At 41.0% G+C, this 24,782-nt stretch overlaps 1 protein-coding gene and 1 pseudogene across 1 annotated transcript; one reads left to right on the top strand and one right to left on the bottom strand.

Annotated features, from left to right (window-relative positions):
- The first annotated feature begins 192 nt into the window (after positions 1 to 192).
- On the top strand, positions 193 to 6,545 carry LOC142374583 (uncharacterized). Its single transcript, XM_075458322.1, has 2 exons — positions 193 to 508; positions 5,060 to 6,545. The coding sequence occupies exons 1-2, from the start codon at positions 388 to 390 to the stop codon at positions 6,391 to 6,393; spliced, it is 1,455 nt and encodes a 484-aa protein (XP_075314437.1). The 5' UTR covers positions 193 to 387; the 3' UTR covers positions 6,394 to 6,545.
- A 7,756-nt stretch (positions 6,546 to 14,301) lies between these two features.
- LOC142374581 (uncharacterized) lies at positions 14,302 to 20,052 on the bottom strand (annotated as a pseudogene).
- Positions 20,053 to 24,782: the final 4,730 nt, after the last annotated feature.

The raw sequence follows: 24,782 nt of genomic DNA, 5'->3' as shown, positions 1-24,782 counted from the left end.
CCCACCGTCATTGTTTAAGTTAATTTATCCCATTATATGTATTATATTTACTTTTACTAAAAAAAAAAAACATTTTAATCTTTAAAATTATTAGCTTAAAAATTGATATATTACGAAAATGGAAATGGAAAAAAGCCAATGGATGAGGGCTCCGCCGATGACGGGAACTAAAGGTGTCTGTGCAGATGCCTGTTCAAAATACAATAGGCGTTAATAAATTGTTTACAAACAGAGTGGGCCCCTGTGTGTTTCTAGCTCCTACAATACATCCATGGATACAGTCTGAGAGAAACATAAGCGGCTGCATTGTGCGGTGATCGACTCTGTGCGGGCCCGGTTCGTCTCAAACGAGCCTCCAGTTTGTTGCAAAGAAGGGAAAAAGTGACCATGAACGAAGTGGATTATCTTCAACAGAACAACACTGAAAGGCAGACTTTACAAGACAAACTGGAGACTAAAACCCTCGGAGTTCATCAGCTGCAGGATGTACTCATAAATCAAACAGAAGGTGAGAATAATCCCAGATTTAATGTTTCTGCAGGAGGAAACGGCTAACTGTTAGCTTGTTGTAAAAACAAACAAACAAAAAAAACAGACACATTAAAACGGAAATTCTCGTCTTGTGTGTTCTGAAATACACCTGAGATTTCCAAAAAGGTCTTTAATGCGATATGAAGACGTTGTGCTGTGGGAAACAAAAAAATGGGGAACTCATCTGTGAGAATGCAGCAGCCGGACGATAAACTGCGGGCACAGATTTATCTTGTAGTTCTTTAATAATAAAACTGTGACTTCGGTTAGCTGTAATCAAATCAAGAGATTGTCAAAGATTTGACCTCATGCTGTGTTTTAGTTTTATGGATAAAACACTGTTAAAATAACTGATTTCTGTACGTTATTTTTGGCCTACAGCTGTGTGATGTACACCACTGTCACAGGAACAAATCTCTGTCTGAGTCGCTTAGGTGAAGTTAGTTTTAAGTTGGATATTCGACAGACATTCGAAAGCCACTCCAACATTCCAAGTGCACCCGTATTGCAGACTTTACAGTAAACACACGGAGAGGACGACTGCAGGTGTTCCAACTTCCTGTTTTCAAAATAAAATAAAAATGAAAAAAATTTTATATTTAAAGCTGCAGTCTGCAACTCTTTTTCAAGCATAATGCCTGGAACTGTCCGGGGATTCTGAAAGTAGTACATTAAATACCCCAATACAAAAAAAAAAAAAAAAAAAAAAAAGAGTTCTCTAGGTCCCCTATATGTCCCGCTAGGTCCCTCCAAAGCCAGCAGGTTTGTTTACAAAATTGCAGACCGGACCGGTAAAAGGTAACCAATCAGGTTACGAGCTGGGCTCTGCTCCCTGTCAATCACCGATTGTGCACGCGCGATACAAGGTAGGCTCGTCCCCACGCTTATTTATCTGGACTATTGAACTTCATTACGGGCTAGTCTACTTACTGTGTCTACAGGTACAGGTGAGTTGCTGAATGAGGAGTCGTGTAAGCGCATCTGGCGTGCACGTAGACGTGCACGAGTTCTCATGTGTTTTGATGGGGCGGGACAGGAAGTTGAATAACTTTTTATTTTCCGGTTAAAAAATAAGCATTTCTTGCATTTTGCGACTACGGAGGTCACCGTTTTCAACTTCAAGCGTTCTGATAGATCATGTAAACTCTTAAAATGCCAAAAATTAGGACTTTACGTATGACAACAACAAATCCTGCAGACTGCAGCTTTAAAGCAGAGATGAGCTACTGTGTATAAAGTTATTGAAAATTATGAACAGAACTGAATTGTAAAAATAAAAGGCGTATCTCATAAAGCCAGTGTAGTTACATGACCCCACACTGATTTGGAGTCAATTGATCACAAGACCTGGAAGCTATTGAGCAAAAATGCTAATATTTACATATAAAAATTAATAAAAAATATGAACAGATCTAAAATGTAAAAATAAAAGGCGTATCTCATGCAGCCAGTGTAGTTACATGATCCCACACTGATTTGGACTCAATTGATCACATTACCTGGAAGCTATTGAGCAAAAATGCTAATATTTACATATAAAAATTAATAAAAAATATGAACAGATCTAAAATGTAAAAATAAAAGGCGTATCTCATAAAGCCAGTGTAGTTACATGACCCCACACTGATTTGGACTCAATTGATCACATTACCTGGAAGCTATTGAGCAAAAATGCTAATATTGATCTGTTCATGTAAATAATATGTAATATTTACATGAACAGATCTGAAATGTAAAAATGTAGAAATAAAAAAATTTAAACAAAAGTGAAACCCTCGGAAAATAATACATTAAAAGACACTTGGATAAAACATAATGAAAGACATGCAAAAAACACATTTACATTTTAGATCTGTTCATATTTTTTATGAATTTTTATATGTAAATATTAGCATTTTTGCTCAATAGCTTCCAGGTCTTGTGATCAATTGACTCCAAATCAGTGTGGGATCATGTAACTACACTGGCTTTATGAGATACGCCTTTTATTTTTACAATTCAGTTCTGTTCATAATTTTCAATAACTTTATTCACAGTAGCTCATCTCTGCTTTAAATATCACATTTTTTTCATTTTTATTTTATTTTGAAAACAGGAAGTTGGAACACCTGCAGTCATCCTCTCTGTGTGTTTACTGTAAAGTCTGCAATACGGGTGCACTTGGAATGTTGGAGTGGCTTTCGAATGTCTGTCGAATTTCCAACTTAAAACTAACTTCACCTAAGTGTCTGAGTCCTGTGTGTTTACAACTATAGATGTCAATTTGTTATCACGTTGAAGAGGCCACAAACTGTCAAAAATGAAGCTAAACAGTGGGGTGTGGGGGTGGAAACCAAAGATGTAAACTGTGGTATCAGGGCAGTGTCAGGCTCATGTGAATAACAAAGTGTACTTTAAAACGAGTCAGAGGCTCGTAGTTTTAAGGTTAATAAACTTCTCCTGTGTTGCTTCAAGTGAAACTAAAACGCCTTTTTCCAGTAACCCTTAGATTAAAGTGCCTTCTACACACTGATTTGTACATCTTTATTTACAAATGCTGCAGTTCGTTGCATCTGTCTCTTAGTTTCTGTCGTGTTGTTGGGCTTCACAAGCCTCGTATTAAACTTTATTTAACACTAAAAACGTCGTGTTTTTTTTCTTTCCAGTGTCTATACCTTCTAATAAGCTTAGGCGTTTTATGTCCGAAGGTGGTCTTGATCTTTCTGTGTGACCCTCCTCCTCCTGTTCTCATCAGAAATGTCACGGGAGGATCTCAGTCATCTTAGTTTTCGAGATTTAGCTGGAAGTGTGAGGAAGGTCGGACACGTGACAGCTCGCTCGGCCCTGCGTCGTGGTGAGGACGGCGGCTTTAAGTTTGTCCTCCACGCTGTCGTTAACGTGTCACATGTTGGTGTCATTGCAGAGTGAAGGAATCTGTGAGCTATGCTGTTTTAAAATGCATCAGTTAGCTGTTTGCACAGTTGTAAATTGTACTCTTTCAGTAGTTATTCTTATTTTATTCCTGCATAAAACGCTCAGGCGTGTTCAGTCCGTGCAACATCTCTGTGTGTAACAGCAGCATTTGATGCACTTTGTCCATTTGTTCATGTGCAGATCTCATTTTTACAACCTCTGTGCAGTGAACGCTCTATAGATATCTGTAAGTTTAATGGCTGGTTTGAAACGTGATCCAACCTTAAACCTGAAATACAAACACAACAGTCTTAAAAACTCATTATTTTCATTTTAAACGCTGAAATAGTAAAACCGTCGCTGGTTATTTTACTTATTAAACTGTTCGTTTTGTCTGTGTTTGTGCAATTCGTGCACAAACACTGCCGACAGGCCCTCCTGGAGGATACATAATGTCATCCCTTTCTGTCGCCATAGTTACAGCCTCGTCTCCTAGGAGTTTGTTTCTGGACCGGTTCTGAAAACATTGTAGGCCCCAAAGCTCCTCCTGGTCGTGGGAAAGGGTAAACTCGCTTTAACGGGTGTTCTCACGTTTAAAAACCCGTTTAAACATGGAACTCTTTGCTTAAAAAGTTCCTCAAACACTCATCTTCTGTCTTTAAACTCAAACCAGGTCACTTTTACACAACTTTAACACGTTTTTTAAATATTGAAAAATGCTTTGATCTGGAATTAAAGAAAGCGTTTCTGTTTGAAAGATCAATGAACGGCGCTGTGAGTGGAAACCGTGTCGTGGTTCAACATAGAATTGGACAGATTGGATTGTGAAAAAATGGAATTTGAGGTGAATTGAGATTTCAGAGACCGTCGTTTGCCTCCATCACTACAGATCCGTGTCTGTGTTCGAAACCGCATACTTCTACTACTACTCATACTGACTTTTTTCCCGGATGCATACTAGATTCGCCGAAATGTTGGGTATGCATCATGAGGTTACTACTCCTACTCAAACTACCCAAGATACAACGTAACGTGATGTCGGCGATCGTCAAAACGGCAGTTTCAAGCTAGCTACAACGAGGGTAGGTTCATTTCCGGTTTTCAAAACAAAAGCACCAATTGTATCGCAATGGCTTTCCCTATGATAAAAGGCAACGGGTATTTTATTTTGTGAAAATAACAGGAAGTGCGTTGCTCACTGCGGCTAGCTTTAGTAGCGCAGAATTCGTGGGAACAAAATTGTAAATAGCCGGTATTTTGTCAGGTTTTCAACACGTTGGGGATCTAAACAACTACTTTCTCGCCTGAAAATGTTTCAAATGTTGCTAAAGTTTACAGAGTTTAGAGCTTAAGCGAAATCAGCTTCAGGCCGGCTGATTTCGGCTCAGGCAGGAGCGAAATACATTGTGGGTAAACGCTCTGCATACTGTCTGATCGATGAGTATGTAGTATGTAGTATGCGATTTCGAACACAGCCCACGTCTTCTTGTCATCAATGTGAATGCTTACAAAGGGCCCTCAGTTGCAGAGCTGGGCTCCAGCCCCCCCGCGGACGCGTTGGATGAAGTGGGTTTGGAAAATGGATGGATGGAATAATCATTTGCTGAAGATAATAAGTTTTCTGTGTTTCCTGCAGGTGTTCAGCAGGTGTTGGTGGTTAAAGAAGAAGTTCCCCAAGAATGGAGCTGCAGTCCGGAGCAACAGGATCCAGAAATCTTCCACATAAAGAAGGAAGAGGAGGAATTCTGGACCGGTGAGGAGGGAGAGCAGCCCGATGGACTGAAAGAGACCGATATCCCCCGGTTTCCGTTTACGTTAGTTATTAAGAAGAGCGAAGACGATGAAGAGAAACTTCAGGTCTCACAGCTTCACCAAATCAAGACTGAAGACAACGGAGAGACGGAGCCTCCAACCAGCAGCTCACCTGCGGGGATGAAAACAGAAGCTGATGGAGAGGACGGTGGAGGACCAGAACCAGCCAGGAACCCAGATCCAAACAGTCATTTACCATCAAACACTGATGAAAACTCTGAGGATTTCTTTGAGACCGAGGTCAGTATTGATGATGATGATGATGATGATGGATTGCAGGAACATTTCTCAGATTCTGGATCTGAAACGGAAGACAGCGACGCCGGCTGGAGGGAGAGCAGAGCACCCGAGCCGGGTGTAAACGGCGACGTGGGACCTGCCAAAAAATCTCTGAGCTGCTCCGAGTGCGGGAAACGGTTCATCTACAAGCGGGCCCTTCAGAAGCACCTGACGTGGCACTCGCAGATCAAAGTCAGCGCAGGACAGAAGCCGTTCGCTTGTGACGACTGCGGCAAAAGATTCAGCCAGCAGAAAATCCTGAAGACGCACATGAAGGTCCACACCGGAGAGCAGCTGTTCAACTGCGAACACTGTGGCAGAAGGTTCTGCCAGCAGTCGCAGCTGAGGGCCCACACGACGGTCCACACGGGAGAAAGACCTTTCGCCTGCAGCTGCTGCGGCAGGAGATTCAGACGCAACACCGATCTCACGGTGCACATGAGAGGCCACACCGGCGTCAAGCCGTTCGGCTGCGGCGAGTGCGGGAAAAGGTTTTCCCGCCACGGAAGTCTGCTGAGACACAATCGACTCCACACGGGAGAGAAACCGTTCGGCTGCGACGAGTGTGGAAAGAGGTTCAGGTGCACCTTCAGGCTCCAGGCGCACATCCGAATCCACACGGGGGAGAAGCCATTCGCGTGCGGAATGTGTGGAGAGAAGTTCCGAGAACAGAAAAACCTCAACAGGCACACCAGAACCCACACCGGACCCAAGCCATACGTGTGCGATCTGTGTGGGAAAAAGTTTGTTCATCAAAACTACTTCAACATTCACATGAGAGCCCACAAAGGCGAGAAGCCGTTTGATTGTGACGTTTGTGGTAAAACCTTTACGCAGCGAGGGAGTCTTAATAGACACATTAAAACCCACACAGGGTAGAAGCTTCATGTTCTGCATCTACCGCCTGAACCGGGGATGTTTTCCACCCTGAGATTAGCCCGTGTGCTCATTCTGTCACCGTTCATTTAATATATGAGACATTTTGCTTTTTAAAGGGATAGTTCACCTCTTTTGACATGAAGCTGTATGACATCCCATATTAGCAATATCATTTATGAATATTTTCTTACCCCCTGCTGCGTCCTGTGAGCAGAGTTCCAGCCTCGTTTTGGCGTTGATGAAGGTAGTCTGGCTAGTTGGCTGGGGCCACAAAAATAAAGCGTTTTGCTTCTCAAAACAATATGCGTTCAAAAGAGTAATACATTTGCATCACAAAATCGTCCATCCAGAAAAAGTCAGACCTCACAATCACTTGGCCCTATTTTCTCTCCCTTCGTATCACTGCCTGCTGTGTAAACCGTGCAGACCGAGCAGTAAACACCGTAACTGGTGCGGCTGTCGGCAGGCGGCAGCAGGCAGTGATACGAAGGGAGAGAAAATAGGGCCAAGTGATTGTGAGGTCTGACTTTTTCCTGGAGAACGATTTTGTGATGCAAATGTATTACTCTTTTGAACGCATATTGTTTTGAGAAGCGAAACGCTTTATTTTTTAAACCCCAGCCAAAAAGCCGGACTACCTTCATCAACACCAAAACGAGGCTGGAACTCGGCTCACAGGACGCAGCAGGGGGTAAGAAAATGTTCATAAATGATGTTGCTAATATGGGATGTCATACAGCTTCATGTCACAAGAGGCGAACTATCCCTTTAACTGTACGCACTTTTGCTTTACTTTTTTACTCATGAGCAAATTAGCACTTTTTTAAGGAACACAACAATTTACTTCGACTTGTCACAGTTTAATTTGCTTTAGTTGAAACGCTTTGGAAAGACTTGATTCGAGACAGATTTCAGACCATGTTTAACCCAACACTGAACGACTGTCAGACAAGCTGAACAAAAACAGTAGCTGACTCTTCCTTCCAGTATTATACATCTATATAAGTTGAATTCCCAGCTTTTCCTCCCTTGCAGCTCTCGTTTTAAGCCGCGGTCCAGAATGCAGTTAGACATCTCTCACACAATCCCTCCTCACTCCGTCTTAAAAGTGAAACGACACCTGGGTAGTTGAAACATTTCTCAATAAAACTCTTTGGAAATACGACATAATTGTCCTTAGTTGTGCTATACTGTAAAGGGAATTTTACTGGAAGAGAAGAAAATGATAAAAGCTTATATAGCTGGTATTTAAATAAGAATGACCAGAAATACAGTCTGGAGTAATATTTTATAGACCCACGGAGATCTTACTTGGTGGATCTATTCCTATATTTTCTACTTTTCAGACCCCTTCGTGGCTTTCTAATATGCATAGAAGAAAGTTTCCAATATTGTCTCGCCAAAGATAGCCAAGACGTTGTCTTTAACTTAAAGGGATGGTTCGCCTCTTTTGACATGAAGCTGTATGACATCCCATATTAGGAATATTATTTATGAACATTTTCTTAACCCCTGCTGCGTCCTGTGAGCCGAGTTCCAGCCTCGTTTTGGTGTTGATGAAGGTAGTTGGCTGGGGTTTAAAAAATAAAGCGTTTTGCTTCTCAAAACAATATGCGTTCAAAAGAGTAATACATTTGCATCATAAAATCGTTCTCCAGGAAAAAGTCAGACCTCACAATCTCTTGGCCCTATTTTCTCTCCCTTCGTATCACTGCGTGCTGTGTAGACCGTGCAGACCGAAGTGCAGACCGAGCAGCAAACACCGTAACAGGTGCGGCTGTCGGCAGGCGGCAGCACTCAGTGATACGAAGGGAGAGAAAATAGGGCCAAGCGATTGTGAGGTCTGACTTTTTCCTGGAGAACGATTTTGTGATGCAAATATATTACTCTTTTGAACGCATATTGTTTTGAGAAGCAAAACGATTTACTTTTGTGGCACCACCCAACTAGCCCGACTACCTTCATCAACACCAAAATGAGGCTGGAACTCGGCTCACAGGACACAGCAGGGGGTAAGAAAATTTAATAAATAATATTGCTAATATGGGATGTCATACAGCTTCATGTCAAAAGAGGCGAACTACCCCTTTAAGAGGATGGTGAAAAGATTTTATCTGAGCAGAGAAGTAACCTGGCAGTGCTTAGAAAGTGACAGCTGGTGAACGTGTGGTCCCAGATGAGCCATGAAAGCAGCTTTTATAGGAATTAGTGAGTCTGAATATCTGATTTCAGTGTAGTGAGGAAGGGGTAAAACTTTATCAAACTGCTTTAAGTCTTTAAAAAGATGCTGAACTCACAGAGGATGAAAAAAATGTCCTGCAGCACGAGGACTCGATCTGATCTTAAATCGTATTAAAACTAATTTGCTACACAAGGAAAATTAAACGAACAGCGACAAGATTAACATTTTAAGGAAAGAAGGATATTCATAGAAGTACTTACCTTGACCCATAATCTGCAGTTCTTTTACATACAAAGTCTGATTCACCTCAAACAACTAGATGTGGATAAAAACTTAATTATGAGTAAACTGTGCACCTTGGAAATCGTTCCTTCTGCTTCTGGTTCGCATGTTTTCAGAGAATCTTCTGAAGCTCAGTGTTGAGTCAAAGGTGTCAAATTGACTCTGTGTGTCGTATTTTTACTGTTGCTGTGCAAAATGTCCTGGATTTATACGAATAAACAGATTTTATATTGGCTCATTTCTTTAGAACACGAAAAATAAAGTTGATCTTCAACTCAACTTGTTTTCTGGAAATATTTCTTCCTACTTGATCTCCAGATGAATCGATTACCTTCACGTCTGTAAATTGTAACCTGGTGATATCGGCATCATGTTCCTCCGTCATGTGGGGGGGGTCTCTGGTCCCTGCTGGTCCACACTGAGGATCCAGGAAACCTCTTACGCGGATCACTGAAACACAAATATGCGTTCCAGACTCATTTGAGTTTGAGTATTCGCACAATCTTCAGCAATTTTATGATTATTTACAATGTCACAAAATAAACATGTGGCTCTTTTCCGGAGAACTTAACAAAAATGGGAAATCACATCAGAACTGATCAATACTCGGGCAGCTGGACAGGCGTACACTGTGTCTATGTCTTTATCTTCACTGCTGAAATGCTGCATTTAGAGCGGCTCAAAGTTGAGAGAAATTCAGTAAAAAACACCTGGAAGGCTGTCACACATTCTGCTTCTTCCTCTTTGAAAACACCTGGACATGGTCAGTAAGTTACTTCCTGTTTTTTTCTTCCAATCACGACACAGTAAGAAAGAATTAGCTGCTGCTCTTTTCTGAGACCTTGTTGGCAAACATGATGAGGAAGAGAAATTCATTAAGAACTTAGGAAAGGCGACTGTGCTGCACTGAACATTCGACCACTTAGACCAGAGATACTCATTGCGTGGGTCCTCAAGCTTTAATTGGTGGCTCGCACTCGCATAGTAGCTTATAACAATATGATAACAATACATTTTTTCAAATAACATACAGCAAATACTGCACAGTATTAAGTATTTTTATTAAGTATTAATTAAGGCTTAATGGTGTTTCCTAAAGGGGGCTCTGTTAAACCTGGCAACGCAGCCCGCTTAAACCACCGTCACACTTGACCGCAGTGCACGCTAGCTCCTTTAGCCAGCGCGAGATGCAGGCACAATGGATCGGTTTTTAATTAAAAAAGGGCAAAAACCAGCACAAAAACCATGCTCATCCTGAATGTCTCACTATGATTACAACAACAAACTACAAATACAACATGAAGAAAGTCAAGGACATGCAGGCCAGCTTCCACTCATCCCAGTATTAAGGTAAATGTGGTCTTAATTGAAAATGTATTGGCTGTGTTGTTTCTTTTTTTGTGGGATGTTTTATATGTAGAAATGCATATTTGCAAAAGGGGACTTTAGTATGTTGTGGTAAAATTGGCTCTTCCCTTGATTTTACTCTGCCAATGTGGCTCTTGTGAAATAATAGTGAGTATCACTGCCTTAGACTAAGCTGTGAGGTGGTCTGCAGAGTTGAATCCACAGTTCATCACTTTATTACACAGAGGCTGTATCAGATATAAATCACAATATGATCAATGTTAGCCGTTTAAAATGGACAGAAAGGGCAGATATGGTTGTCACAAGCTGCTCACACCTGTCCTCATATTTATCCATCACAGTTAGTACAGCAGTGTCAGTATAACTGAGATTGATATAATCAAAGGTCGGCAGTCACAGAAGTGTTCGAGGCGAATCAGTTCCTTTCGTTCATAAATGACGATCCAGTGTTTTCCAGGCTTTTCACCGAGGCTTTCACCGGTGCGGCTAATATGTTTTTTCTTTTTTCATGTCGCCAAAAACATTTTGCCTCGTAATATTAGACCAATAAAATTAACGAGTAGTTCACAGTGGTCCAATGAAATTGTACGATAAATCGAACACACTTATATGAGTAAATTATTGTAAATCGGTCATTTGTACTCAAACTCAACATGGAAAACAAACACAGAAATGCATCAGATGCAGCTTTTAAATTGACGGCAATCAATGAATTTTACAATTACTTTTTTTTTTTTTTTTTTTAACCATCGGTGTTACAGGCACTGTTCCGGGGAAAAAAAAGCATTTACGCCACGCATTTGTACGTTACCGATGGGTATTTAAGTTAAAACTATCGGTGTTACAGGCACTGTTAAAAAAAAAAAAAAAAAGCATTTGCAGTTTGTATTTGTTTATTTTACCATACACATTTAATTCTAAGTTTAAAAATCCTCACGTGTAACATCTTTCAATGTGGACACGTGTGGCTTATAATCCGGGGCGGCCTATACAAGAACAAAATGGATTTTCTTTTTAAAGTTAGAGGGTGCGGCTTATATTCAGGTGCGCTCTATAGTCCGGAATTTACGGTACTTTAGCGTTTAAAGAGTTCAACCAGCTCTGATCGAGGGTTGCTCCTCAGATGCTTTAGTTAGGAACCTTCCTAGGAAAAAAGAACAGTTCAACCAGACCGAAGACCTTCACGAAATAACAAAGACACAATTTCAGTGCATTAATGATCATCCTTATGTGTAAGAAGGTCCATAAAATGAAATTCAGCAGAGGTGTAAGAGTACCTGGGAACCTGGAACGACTTGTTGCCACCAAAGGTTTCTTCTGGACTCTGGTTCTGTTGGTTAAAAGCAGCAAAGAATTCTTGAAAGAACAGAACAAAGAAACTGGGAAATAAAACATTTTTTTCTGCAATGACCACTGGGAGACGGCACAACTTCAAACAATAAGATGTTTATTATGCCAATAAGCACAAGAAACAAAGGAGTCAAACCCACAGAGATCCAGAGTTCTCCGGTTCTGTACATCCAGTTATCAACCCGTCCCCCCTGAGGCCCCATTTCAATCATGTTTACTTATCAACGTTGGACCCCCAACTCTTCTGGGAGGGGCTCCGACTCCACGCTCGTCACTGGTTTGTGCAACATTTGCATATTTTCCTTAAAAAATAAAAAACTTCTCCCTCCCCGTGCTGTGAGGTCCTGGCTTTTTCAGCAGATTACCAACATTATTTCCATTTCTCTGGCTTGGCTGGACGTAGGACCCATATCAGTCTGTATGAATACACAAATGTACGTACATGTAAATGTTTGAAACTCATCATTCTGTCAGTGAAGTCCGAGTCTTTCTCTGCACAGAGCAGAAAAGAAAAATACTGCGCATGATATCTGATAATTAATCACATGAACCTCTCCCGAATACTGACAAAAACCACTCGGCAACAACTTTGATCTATTTACATTCAGGTTCAACAACTGTAACATGGGAATGTTGCATCGTGTTATTCAAAATATGCAATGCACTTCAATCACTTTTAGTTATTATACATTTTTCATACTGTTAGACGCCACTATTAGGGCAAACACCGGCGGATGGAGGCTCATCAGCTGAATTCTGCTCCTCTAGAGCAAAGCTTTCATTTGTCACAATGAGACATTCAAGTCCCAAACATCAAACTGAGCACATTTCAGATCAATTAAGAGTGCACGGATACCACTAACCAGCTGAAAGAGGCCAATGTCAACAAGTAATAGCATCTTAAGAGTCCAGTCGTAGCATTAAGGGGAGAATGTTGGCAGAAATCCCCCAAAAATGTCCTGAAATAACTGAATAAGGCCTAAAGAAGTAATAAATGCAGACCGTTGTGTTTCTACAAGGAAATAGACAAACACAGATTTCTACCGAGCGGCACGGCATGACTAAAGCCTGATTTATGGTCGTCTACGGAGAGCGACACCACCATTTTTTAAAGAGTTTACTGTGTGGCCGGTCAACATTTGGTCAATATAATTTGCATTTCAATATCAACAAGCTCCAACTCCAACAACAGTCCTTCTCTCTCGGTCGCCATCGTTCACTGTGAGGAGTGGAACGGAGCCGGAAGGTGAACAATCAATCAACGTTTTTCATCATAGACGTCGTGAGATTGGGTCGTTTAACGTAGCGACGCCTACTGATCGGGAGGTGAACTGCCTTGCTTATCCGACATCCCGACGGAGAACATCGAAAGGTTTTATAGCCTCTGCGTGACCATGGAGTTGACGGATAGCGACGGAGAAGCATACCGAGGCCTTTAGAGGTATTCATTTAGTATGAGTTCATATGATCCGTTTGAGGAGTATTCTGCAAAACATGCCTTTATGAACCCCCTGATGTAAAGATGATTAGGATAATCTAATCATCCTAAAGCAGCCGGAAGAGACCATCCAGGATTATTCGTTTAGGGATCAGCAACAGTCATCAACCTCCTTTAAATTACTATGTGGCACAAGTGATCATGTCATGCATTTTGTTTGGTTTTTTTTGTATTTGGATTGGAAGTGAGAGCAGGGGGATGGAAACAAAATGGATTTCAATATCCACCAACTCAGACACTCAGTTTCCATACAGGACTGATAAGCTTATTTTTACACATCTTATAGGTCAGGTGTCAGACCAAATTGCTCTATTATGTGGATTCCAGTTTATCTTTTCAGTTAAATCTTTTGCCGCGTTCACTGCCACTGGTTTCTCTGGTGTGGATCGTAATGTGTTTTGCCAGATTGCCTTGCACACTAAATCTTCTACCACAAACGTCGCAGCCGAAAAGTTTCTCTCCCGTGTGGACTCTCGTGTGTTTTTTAAGACACGTGCTTTGACTAAATCTTTTCCCGCAGATTTCGCAGCCAAAAGGTTTCTCTCCCGTGTGGACTCTCATGTGCGTCTTAAGACGTGTGCTCTGGCTAAATCTTTTTTCACAAATACCGCAGCCAAAAGGTTTCTCTCCCGTGTGCACTCTCATGTGCGTTTTAAGACACGTGCTTTGACTGAAACTTTGACCACAAACGTCACAGTCGAAAGGTTTCTCTCCAGTGTGGACTCGCATGTGCGTCTTAAGATTTGTGCTTCGATTAAACCGTTTACCACAGGTATTACAAAGAAATGGCTTTTCTCCGGTATGAACTCTCATGTGTTTTTTAAGAGATGTGTGTTGGCTAAAACTTTTACTGCAATCACCACAGCTGAACGGTTTCTCTCCTGTATGCACTCTCATGTGTGTCCGGAAATCTGTTACTCTGCTAAACGTTTTACTACAAACGTCACAGCTAAAGGGTTTCTCCCCTGTGTGGATTCTGGAATGCACTTCTAGATCCTTCTTTCGGATGCATTGCGTACTACAAACGTCACAGGCAAAAGGTTTTTCTCCTGTGTGGACTCTCATGTGTGTTTTAAGACTTGTGTTTTGGGTAAAACTTTTACCGCAGTCACCGCAGGAAAAAGGTTTTTCGCCCGTGTGGATTCTCATGTGCGCTTGAAGATCTGTTTTTAAGCCACATCTCGTACCGCAAACATCACAGACGAAAGGTTTTTCTCCCGTGTGGACTCTCATGTGAGTTTTAAGATGTACCTTTTGATAAAATCTTTTCCCACATTCATCACAAGCAAAAGATTTTTCTCCAGTGTGGAACCTGATGTGCGTCTTCAGGGACGAGTTGTGGTTAAATCTTTGTCCACAGTCATCGCAGGCGAAAGGTTTCTCTCCCGTGTGGACTCTCATGTGCGTCTTAAGACTCGTGTTTTGGTTAAATCTTTTACCGCAATCGTCACAAGTGAATGGCTTCTCTCCGGTGTGGATTCTCATGTGCGTTTTAAGATTTTTCTTTTGTGTAAATCGTTTGCCACAACAATCGCAGGCAAAAGGTTTCTCTCCGGTGTGGATTCTCATGTGTACTTGAAGCTCTTTTTTTAAGCTGTATGTTTTACTACAAACAACACAGACAAAAGGCCTCTCCCCTGTGTGGATTTTCATGTGCTCCTTAACATTAGCTTTTTGATAGAATCTTTTTCCACATTCATCACAAGCGAATGGCTTCTCTCCAGTGTGGAATCTCATGTGTATCTTCAGATATGCTTTTTGGATAAATCTTTTCCCACAAACACTACAGGCAAAAGGTTTTTCTCCCGTGTGAACTCTCATGTGCATCTTAAGATTTGCTTTTCGATTAAATCCTTTTCCACAGTCATCACAGACAAAAGGTTTCTCTCCTGTGTGGTCTCGCATGTGCACTTTAAGATTTTGCTTTCTGCTAAATCTTTTACCACAGATATCACAGGAAAAATGCTTCTCTCCCGTGTGGACCTTCATGTGTTCTTTAAGACAGGTCTTTTCATAAAATCCTTTTCCACAATCATGACACAGAAAAGATTTCTCTCCTGTGTGAACTTGCATGTGTCTCTTAAGAGACTGCTTGTGGAGAAACTGTTTATAACACTCAGGGCAGCTGAAGGATTCCTTGGCAGAATTAGCATCGTCACAACCTATATCATCAACATCATTTTCACCCGACTCAGGTACCATGGTCTCTATCCAACCACTGTCACTGTCCTCTGTCTTAGGTCCACTGACACTGTCTTCAGTCTCAGAAGAGTCTGAAACCTTTTCAACAGTATTTGGAAGAAAATTAAAGTTTGGATCTGGGTTCCTGGTCGGTTCTGGTTCTACACAGTCCTCTCCATCAGTTTCTGTTTTGATCCATTTAGTTGAGGTGCTGGTTGGAGGCTCTGTCAGAATGTCGTTTTCAGTTTTGATTTGGTGAAGCTGCGGGAATTGAGACTTCTCTTCATCATCCTCACTCTTTACCGTAACAGCAATGAACGATAACCTGGTCAAATCCGTCTGCTCCTGTCCATCAAGCTGCTCTTCCTCCTGGTCGGTCCAGAGCTCCTCCTCTTCCTCCTTTACGTGGAGGGCCCCCGGATCCTGCTGGGCGACACTGGGACTCCATGAATTGGAAATCTCTTCTATCATCACTGACAGCTGCTGGCCATCTGCAGGTAACACTGAGACACAAACGTACATTGAACGACAACTGTGAGCTTATATGTATTTACCCTGATCCTCAGTAGTTTTATTTGAAATATTACAAATTAAGTTTGTGGCTCATTTCTGCAAAGCAAACAAAAAAAAAATCCCAAATTGAATGAGAACTTATAAATAATGATCATTAATGAGACAATTCATATCATAAGATGGCATGAATTTCACTAGAAAAATCCAGTTTTAACAAATCTGAAATAAACAAGCATTTTTTCTAAAGTATTTGAGTCTTCCCTGCCCACTACAGAAATTTTGAAGCTTAAAACTGCGCCTCTGACTCGTGTTGAAGTACATCAACGTTTGTTATGCACATTCCCGGGCCTGAAACTGCCCTGGAGTGCCTATAGGCTGAAATACAGCAATCACAACTTGGGTTTCCAGCCCAGCACAACGCAACAAACCCTTTAGCTACCACGTATGCACCAGAAACTAGATAACACACTTTTCTTATAAGAAATAAAGTGGGGAAAAAAGAACGGATAGACGTTACTGTCACCATTACAAATAAAGACGGGAGGAAAGTTGTCATCACAAAAACAAAAAAAAAGTATGTGAATGATGCAAGAGATTCAAGAAGATGCAGAGTTAGCTTCACTGTTGCTATCACTGTCAGTAAAGACAGGCAGGTTTAGCAGAACGAGTTTCCACCAGTATGTTGTGCAAAAAGCCGTTTCAAAACTCAAAGGATTGAATGATTCACAGAAAGCCTCCTGCTCGTCTCTGACAGCGAACAAAGCAATTGTGAACACAGCTCCAAAGCTCCCGCTCGGTCGAGGAAGTTGCCGTTTAAGGAAACACAGTTGGGGATTGTAGCCAGTGGACAGGACATGGAAGCTTCCAGCTTCAAGGTGTCAGTCAAAAGTTAAGAAGGCTGCTTATTCCTTGAAAACACCAGATCATGAATGTTTACATGCCAGCCAGATTTATAAGAGAACACATGAAAGACAGGCACAGCTGCCAGCTAATTGGAAATGATTAAGAAACATTTTTCAGGTTAAAGGTTTACTGCACTGGATCACTGAGACTCTTATCAATGAAAAAACAGACCATTTTTGTTGGCTAAAATATAGATGAGTGGATTACCAGGAGGCGTTATCTGTGATTATCCATTAATATATCCAAAGGCTTCACAAGAATCTTAGCTTTTCAACAGTAAGTCACATGTAAAACAACTAATACGCAGCACTTAAGTGCACAGTAAAGTTTTGAGAAAATAGATGGCAGCCTTTTGGTGAGGAGTCAGAATTTAAGAGCTTAAAAGCTTCAGTGTGTCTTTATCAGCGTCTGTGTGAAAAAATGACACCATGACAAGTAGGAAAGACATCAGAAATGATCTTAGAGAAGCAGCTGTTGCTGCCCATTAACCTGGGAAGGGTTATAAGGCCATTTCCAAACTATCAGGAGTCCATCATTCTACAGAGAGAAAGATTATTCACAGGTGGAAAACACTCAGGACAGCTGTCAATCTTCCCAGGAGTGGACGTCCCAGCAAGGTCACCCCAAGGTCAGAAACCCAAGAGCTACATCTCAGACTCTGCAGGCCTCAGTCAGCATGTTAAAGGTTAAAGTTCATGACAGCACAGTTAGAAACAGACTGAACAGGTATGGCTTGTGTGGAAGGGCTGCAGGAGAAAGCCTCTTCTCTCTAAAAAGAACATGGCAGCACAGCTTAGGTTTGCAAAGCTGCATCTGAACAAACCACAAGACTTCTGGAACAATGTCCTTTGGACAGACCAGACCAAAGTGGAGATGTTTGCTCAGAATGCACAGCAGCACGTTGGGAGGAAACCAAACACAGCATATCAGCACAAACACCTCACACCAGCTGTCAAGCACGGTGGTGGAGGGCTGATGATCTGGGCTGGTTCTGCAGCCACAGGACCTGGGCACCTCGCAGCCATTGAGTCCACCATGAACTCCTCTGGATACCAAAGTGTTCTAGAGTCAGATGTGAGGCCGTCTGTCCGACAGCTGAAGCTGGGCTGAAACTGGGACATTCAACCAATGGAGTGGGTGCAGAAAGTTACCTTCCGATACCTTCTAGCTTTACCTTGACAACATGAGGTAAAAAGGCTGCGGGGACAGTGGGAGCGGTGACGGATGTCAGGTAGGGATGGAAGCGTCACACTGATAATTTTTCAAGCTGTTTTTATAATCCTGTTAAATGTCTTCTTTCATAAGAGTACAAGTAACAGTACAATTAAATATGCTACAAAACTTACTGAGATCTTTGCTGTCTTGTGTCTGCTCCAGTTCTGATGTGGAGGCTGCAGGTATGGGGGGCACCAAACTGGGTCCTCTGGGGTCAACTGGTTGAAGGCTCCACCTTCGAGGCATCCCTGCTCCGCCTGTGATTCTCCTCTTCACCATCCTTGTTTATATCTGTAGATTTATTCAGATTTCAGGGTGTATACGCTGTATCTTCTGCTGTTATTCTAGCACAGCTGTCTGAAACTGTAAATGCACAAATGTGAACTATTCAGTATCAGTACATCATTTAAACAAATAAAAACGCAGAGTGAACATTTACATAAACAAACAGCTGCATACAAGACATTGGTTTAAAAAACAGTGTTTGTGCTGTTTTAAGTGTAAAATCTTCATCTTTTTGCCTTCATGTGTTCAACAATGTTCATGTCAAATATGCTTCATAAAAAAAAAAAAACACAGAAACAAAACAGACGACATGCAGATCAAAGAGCTTCTGACAGCTGAAATGTTACCTTTGTTCCAGACTCTGAATTTCTGTCTTCTGCAGAAACATTCAGGTGTTCACCTCTTTACAGAATAACCACAACATGTTCTACACGTCACACACGGAGACACAACAGTGAACATAAACAAGGAAAAATATTATTTGTGTGACGACTCACCTGTCAAAGCATCAATGAAGACTCTGCTGGAGCTGTGATCTTTCATCTTTTAGAGAAAACAGTAAAGTTTAAGTGTTTATTAAGCCTGCTGAATTCCCAATAAAGCTGCTCTCATTCAAACATTCCTCTAGGCATCAGAAACTGTGACTAAAAATTAGCCCAGTAAGGCTACATGTCAACTCGCTGGAACTGGTACTACTCCTGTTTTTTTAACTTAAAACTTCAGTAAAATTGTTAAAGTTGACACGTGAGGGCCCTCTTTAATGCCAAGTGGAAACACTTTGTCTTCACCTTACTGTCATCCCACACCAGCTCACCTGCAGTAAAGTCTAATGCTTGTGGATTATGATGTAAAAAAAAAAAAAAAAAAAAAAAAAAAAAAAAAAAAAAAAAAATCAGTTCAGGGTCAAAACATGTAAAAAAAAAAAAAAAAAAACATTCAGCTACACCAACTCACCTATTAAAAAAAAAGTCAATACTATTTCGAGTTTTGGAGCAGAATTATTAACTTATTAACTTGAGAGTCAGAAAAAGGTACAACACTGAATTTAACCTAAATCTCTATGGTTTAGTTGTTTTATGAAGGACCAAATAGTGTCAATTTGCATTGGAACCATAATAGGAATTAAAGATCTAACAGTTTTGTTGCAGGTTTTATGCAGAATACACATTTTTCTCCACACAGCATCAGGTCAACAGTAAGAAAAGCTGTTGGCCTGACTCTTTCTCTCCTGAAACACTAACTGTGAGGATGAGCTTTCTTCCATCCTAACTGATCTCTTCAGCTTATCCCTGCTCAGTTTTTACTTTCAGTAACTGTCAGCAGCAGTGGGCTGATCTCAGTAACGTGACCGGGTAAAAACAAACAGAAATTCTACGTTTGGAGCAGAAATGTCAACTTAAAACCCTGCAAACACCCAGACAGTTTCCTGTGTCGGTAACTGCTCATGCCCATGTTCAAGCTAACGCTACCAAACAGCTAGTTACATTTACACCGGTGGGTTAAATTACCTTTCCAGCAGAAAACTTCGGCGTCACTGAAAACATTTGTCCCTCACCAGTGATTTCCAGCTGGAAAAAGCCACTCCAATGTTTATCCTCGTTTCCTGCCGTTGCTCCTTCTTCAGCTGCTATGATCCTCCGTTTATCGCAACACTAAACGGGTAGCCAGCAGCAGTAGCTGTTGTACAGCGAGAATGAAAACCCTCCTTTAGGGTCGACACGGTGCTTCTCACGTAAGGAGCCGTAGCGGCTGCGGTTCTTGGACACTGGGACATCAAATCTCGCCGAAGAATTGTTCCAATATCGAGGACACTTCGAAGAACTTAGGCTAACAGCCATTTACTCTGTTGGATTTTCGAGCAAGCTACTGTTGTGTGCTAAAATCACCCACAATCCTTTGCGCCCCTACAAGATGGCGACCGAAAATGAATAGCCGTTATTTTTGTTTGTTTGTAAACAAATATGGAGCACAAATAAGGAGTTTTTACAGCTTTTCTTATTTTCTGATTTAGAGATAGTGTTAATGTACAGCTAAGTTTTCTTTTTAAAGGTTATAATTAAAGGTTTATAGTGGCCACATTTTGCTCTGAGGATGTGAAATTAAATTTACCTAAAACGATCAGCAGATTCACAGAATATAGCTTATTCTGTTTTTTGGTATTTTTATCGTGGAAACCTGTTAAAATTGGCTTTGTTAAATGCTGTACTTGTCCACGATACATGACCTTAAGTGATCCAGGAATAGGGAGACAAAACAATTAGCCTGGGAAAGCAGGTGCAAGATTCACACACACATTATTTGGCTTATTCAGAGAATATGACGAAGCATGTTGAACCTACTCATGTCCAATCATATTTGGTTGACAATGAGTCCAACCTATGTGAAACAATGAGGCATATAAATACAAAATGTTACCAGAAATAGGGGCTCTGTCTGACGGATTTCCTGCGAGACGTCTATCATACTGGGTCCAGCGCTGATATACTCCATTGTTACCACAAATAAAGACTTCATTTAACTTGAGATTACTCCGGCTTGTTCTTGAGCTTCCAATGAAAGAATCGAGCTAACAAAACCAAAACGTATACTTTCCCAACGACAGACTACAACGTCCAATTTATTGAGAATATAATGAGTAAGATCTTTCCAAAATTTATTAGAGTAATAACTTTGCCAAAACAGGTGCACAGTTTGTTTGTGGATACATTTCACACAAAGAGATGTTGACACAGATGTTTTCCTCAAAACACTGATATTTTATTTGTAAGAAGAAATCTCTTCTTAGGACTAAATCTTTCTCCAGTTCACATTCTCTGTAAAATTAGCCCAGTAGAGTACAACAGTTGGAGTACACCAATAATAGCCATATTTTACAGTTATTTTTATTAATAAACATGCAAAGGTCATTCTGGGGTCCAGATAGGGTAGATTTGCAGGTTTGACAGCCCCTTTTAGAAGACTTAAAATACCTGAGGGGGTGGCATCAAAAACTATGGCGAGACAGAAATGTTAAACGTTTAATTTAACACTTCAACAATGCATAATTGTCAAGTAGTTGAATAATGAGAAAGGATGAAATACCCAGGAACATGAACATACACGAGCCTTCCTTGTTAAGGTCACTATTCCTGCTACAGCCATAAAACAGCTGCTCAAACACCAGGGCCCTCATGTACAAAGGGTGCGTACGCACAAAATAGTGGCGTACGCACTTTTTCACGTCAACGATCAGATGTATCAAGAGCGAAAAGACCGTGGAAATGTGCGGCGCCTCACACCAACTGCATGTTTGGCGTACGCACTTTTCATCAGCTGTTGATTCTTTGGCGACACCTAAGGTGATGTCGGGAAACTGTTATAATAAATAAATGTGAAAACAATTAGACCTCAGACAGTGATGTGCACATTTGAGATACATGAACAATTAATACTGATAAACAATTAACACACCCATGTGTCTGCAATTACACGAGTGGATATAAAAGCATGCGCAAAGTGGTGCAATGCACACCATTAAAAACAATGGCTGCTTTAGCAGTATTAGAAGACTTTGCAAATGGTGCAATTAGAAGAGAGCGTGTGTTCAGAGACAGAGAGGATTAGCTGGCACATGATGGCGACTGACTCATTAGTCGTTTTGAGGGAAATCCTCCTTGAACTGTGCGCAGAGCTGTGGTCGGCGTTGGAGCGCAACAGAGCGAGGAGCCATGCGCTGCCTGTGCTCACAGGTGATGTGCACACTGGGGTTCCTATAGCAACCAGAGCATTCCAAAGAGCTGGCCAACCGATTGGGTCTGTGCCAGTCTACCCTGACCCGAGCAATGCCAGCCGTGTGGGACAGAATTATTCGCATCTCAGCCACGTATATCAAATTCCCACAATGCAGTTGAACAGGCCAACATTAAAGCTCAATTTGAAGCGAGAGCCGGTTTTGTAATCGGAGCTATCGACTGCACACACGTTGCTATAAAAGCGCCATCACATGATGAATTTGTATGTTAACAGGAAACATTTTCATTCAATCAATGTACAGATCATATGTGATGGGTAAATACAATTAACCAACATTGTGGCGAGGTGGCCTGGTTCAACGCACCATTCATACATTCTGAGTAACAGCATTGTTGGGAACAGACTACAAGCTGGCACTGTGCGTGATGGTTGGCTTCTTGGTGAGTAACTTTTTTGTGTAATTGTCCTAATATTACTCCCCGTGACGTGCATTGAGTATGTGCACCCCCAATTTCTATCCCGTCTTCACAGCATCATGATTAGTCATGGTTAAAGTTAGTTTCTTGCTGTTTTTTGCTGGTTAAACTTCAGCTTAAGATCTTTCTAACAAGCCCCTGATCGTCTCTGTGGGCAAATGTTAATAACCCCGTGCGTAAAGTGTGAAATGTCTTAATCAGCCTCACCTTTTCCCCGACGCACTTCTGCACGTTACTGTAGAAACACATTGTTGTGAGTTACACAAAAACATCGGTATTTACCTTGGAGGTAATCAGAGTCACCCACGTGTGCTCCCACCACCCCAGAGAGAGCAGTGTCACCCATAGTTGCGCCGACTCTCTGTTCAAACAGAGTCGGCAGCCAACCTCCGCTTCTTCACCTCTGCTTGTGTGCGCTTCTCTGACCCCATAGCATTGACAACTTTGCATAGGCTCTCCCACCCACTCATCTTACGTTTGCTGCTTATGGGAGGACAGCGTGCCAAAGAGCACATTTTTGCGGGCCTCCACTTCAGAAAGTAGCACCGACATCTCGCTTTCCGTGAAGTTCTTCTTTTTACCGTCTTATTAATTCTTTTTTCTTTATTTTCTGATCGTGCAGAGAGGGGAATCGCAGGTGCAGGGCTCATTTAAATATGATTAGCATATTTAAGTAGGGGAGTGGACAGGGAGGAGTCGGGTGCTCTGACATGTGGGCTCAATTCCACGTTGATTGGGATGTACAAACAAAATGTGCTTGGATTGATGCGTGTGCACAGATTCATACATCCGGATATTTTTGTACATTGGAGGGCATTTGGGTTTGATCGTACGCCATGTTTCAGTAGGAAATCCACGCAAGTCTTTGTACATGAGGCCCCTGGTGGCTACAGGAAATGTAGGCTGGTGTAGAGATATTAATCGTTCTGATAATATATATATATATATATATATATATATATAAGGGCTGTCAAAATTGTTTAATTGTAAATATATATATATATATATATACACACACATCTATAGATATATATATCCTTTAACGCGTTAAATTTGACATATTTATAGAACATGCGCACATTAATCTTGCTTAAAAAGCTAATTTTGATTTAAAAGGTTAAATTTCAGTTTAGACAGCACAATTTACAAATAATAAGCAATTCTTTTTTTTTTTATTAAAGAGTGCATTTAATAACATCAACAGATAAGCACTGGAACAAAATACAACGAACATTCTATCTTTTTTTTAACTTATTCTTTATTAATTTTTCTTTCAACAATTACAGTGTCAGGACACAACATACAATCATCCTTATATCAATGTCCTTATTGTCCAGTGGCAATTGTGGTGTCCTCTTCTCGTCCTCTATAGTCAGTCCATTTTTCACATTTATCATCAAATTGCGCCTCTTGTAGTCTCAGTTTGTGTGCGATTTTCTCCATTACAAAAATCTCTTCCACAGTGCACATCCACTGCTCCTCGGTCGGTGGGTCTACTTTATACCACATTCTCGTAATTGTTTTTTTACTGGCTGATAACAGCACTTTAACAAGATACTCATCCTCTCTTTGTATTATGTCTCGTGTTATATTACCCAAGTAGAGTATTTTACACATTTTTGGTATCTCATATCCTATTATTTTTTGTAAACCCCTCCATAGTTTGTCCCAGTATCCTTTTAACTTTTGGCAGGACCAGAATATGTGTGTATGGTCAGCATCCATGTGACCACATGCTCTCCAGCATGGCTGTTGAGCAGACACCACTCCTCTCCTAATCTTTGGAGTTTTAAAAAAATCTGACCATATTCTTCCAGTTGAATTCTCTCCTGATCCTGGAGCTGGTGGACGTGCACTGGGTTTTACAAATATTAAACCACTCTTCCTCAGTTATTTGTTCTTGCAATTCCTTTTCCCATTTTTCTTTGATATAAAAAGAGGAAGACTTTCTGCATGACATTAAACTTCTATATAGGACTGAGATTACTCTGCATTTTTTACCTTCATAAGCTCTCCTGAATACCTCAACAACTTCGTTATCAGTGTCAGTTTTTATCTCCTTCTCATAATAGTCCTTTATTTGCAGGTAGCAATATTGTTCATGTTTATCTACGAACATTCTATCTTATATGACACAAACCTCGATGACCAAACTGAGATGCTCGAAAAATAATTTAGAATGCTTTATCCGGTTTCAATATTTTTAGATCTTGACTTCAAACTGTCCAAAAAAAACCCCCAAAACATCTACATTAGTTCAGACAAGGAGAACAAAAGTAATCTTCCCAGCTAAAAGTGCTTCTTGTCATTTTTTTTTAAATAGTTCATTGGCAACAAAATACAGTCAAGCTACAGATACTTTGGATTATTGGAAAAACAGGAGGTGTGACTTGTGTTAATAATA

Source organism: Odontesthes bonariensis, chromosome 23, assembly GCF_027942865.1.
Source record: "Odontesthes bonariensis isolate fOdoBon6 chromosome 23, fOdoBon6.hap1, whole genome shotgun sequence".
NCBI lineage: Eukaryota > Metazoa > Chordata > Actinopteri > Atheriniformes > Atherinopsidae > Odontesthes > Odontesthes bonariensis.
Note: the sequence above shows the minus strand (reverse complement) of the source record. Positions and strands in the feature narration are given on the sequence as shown.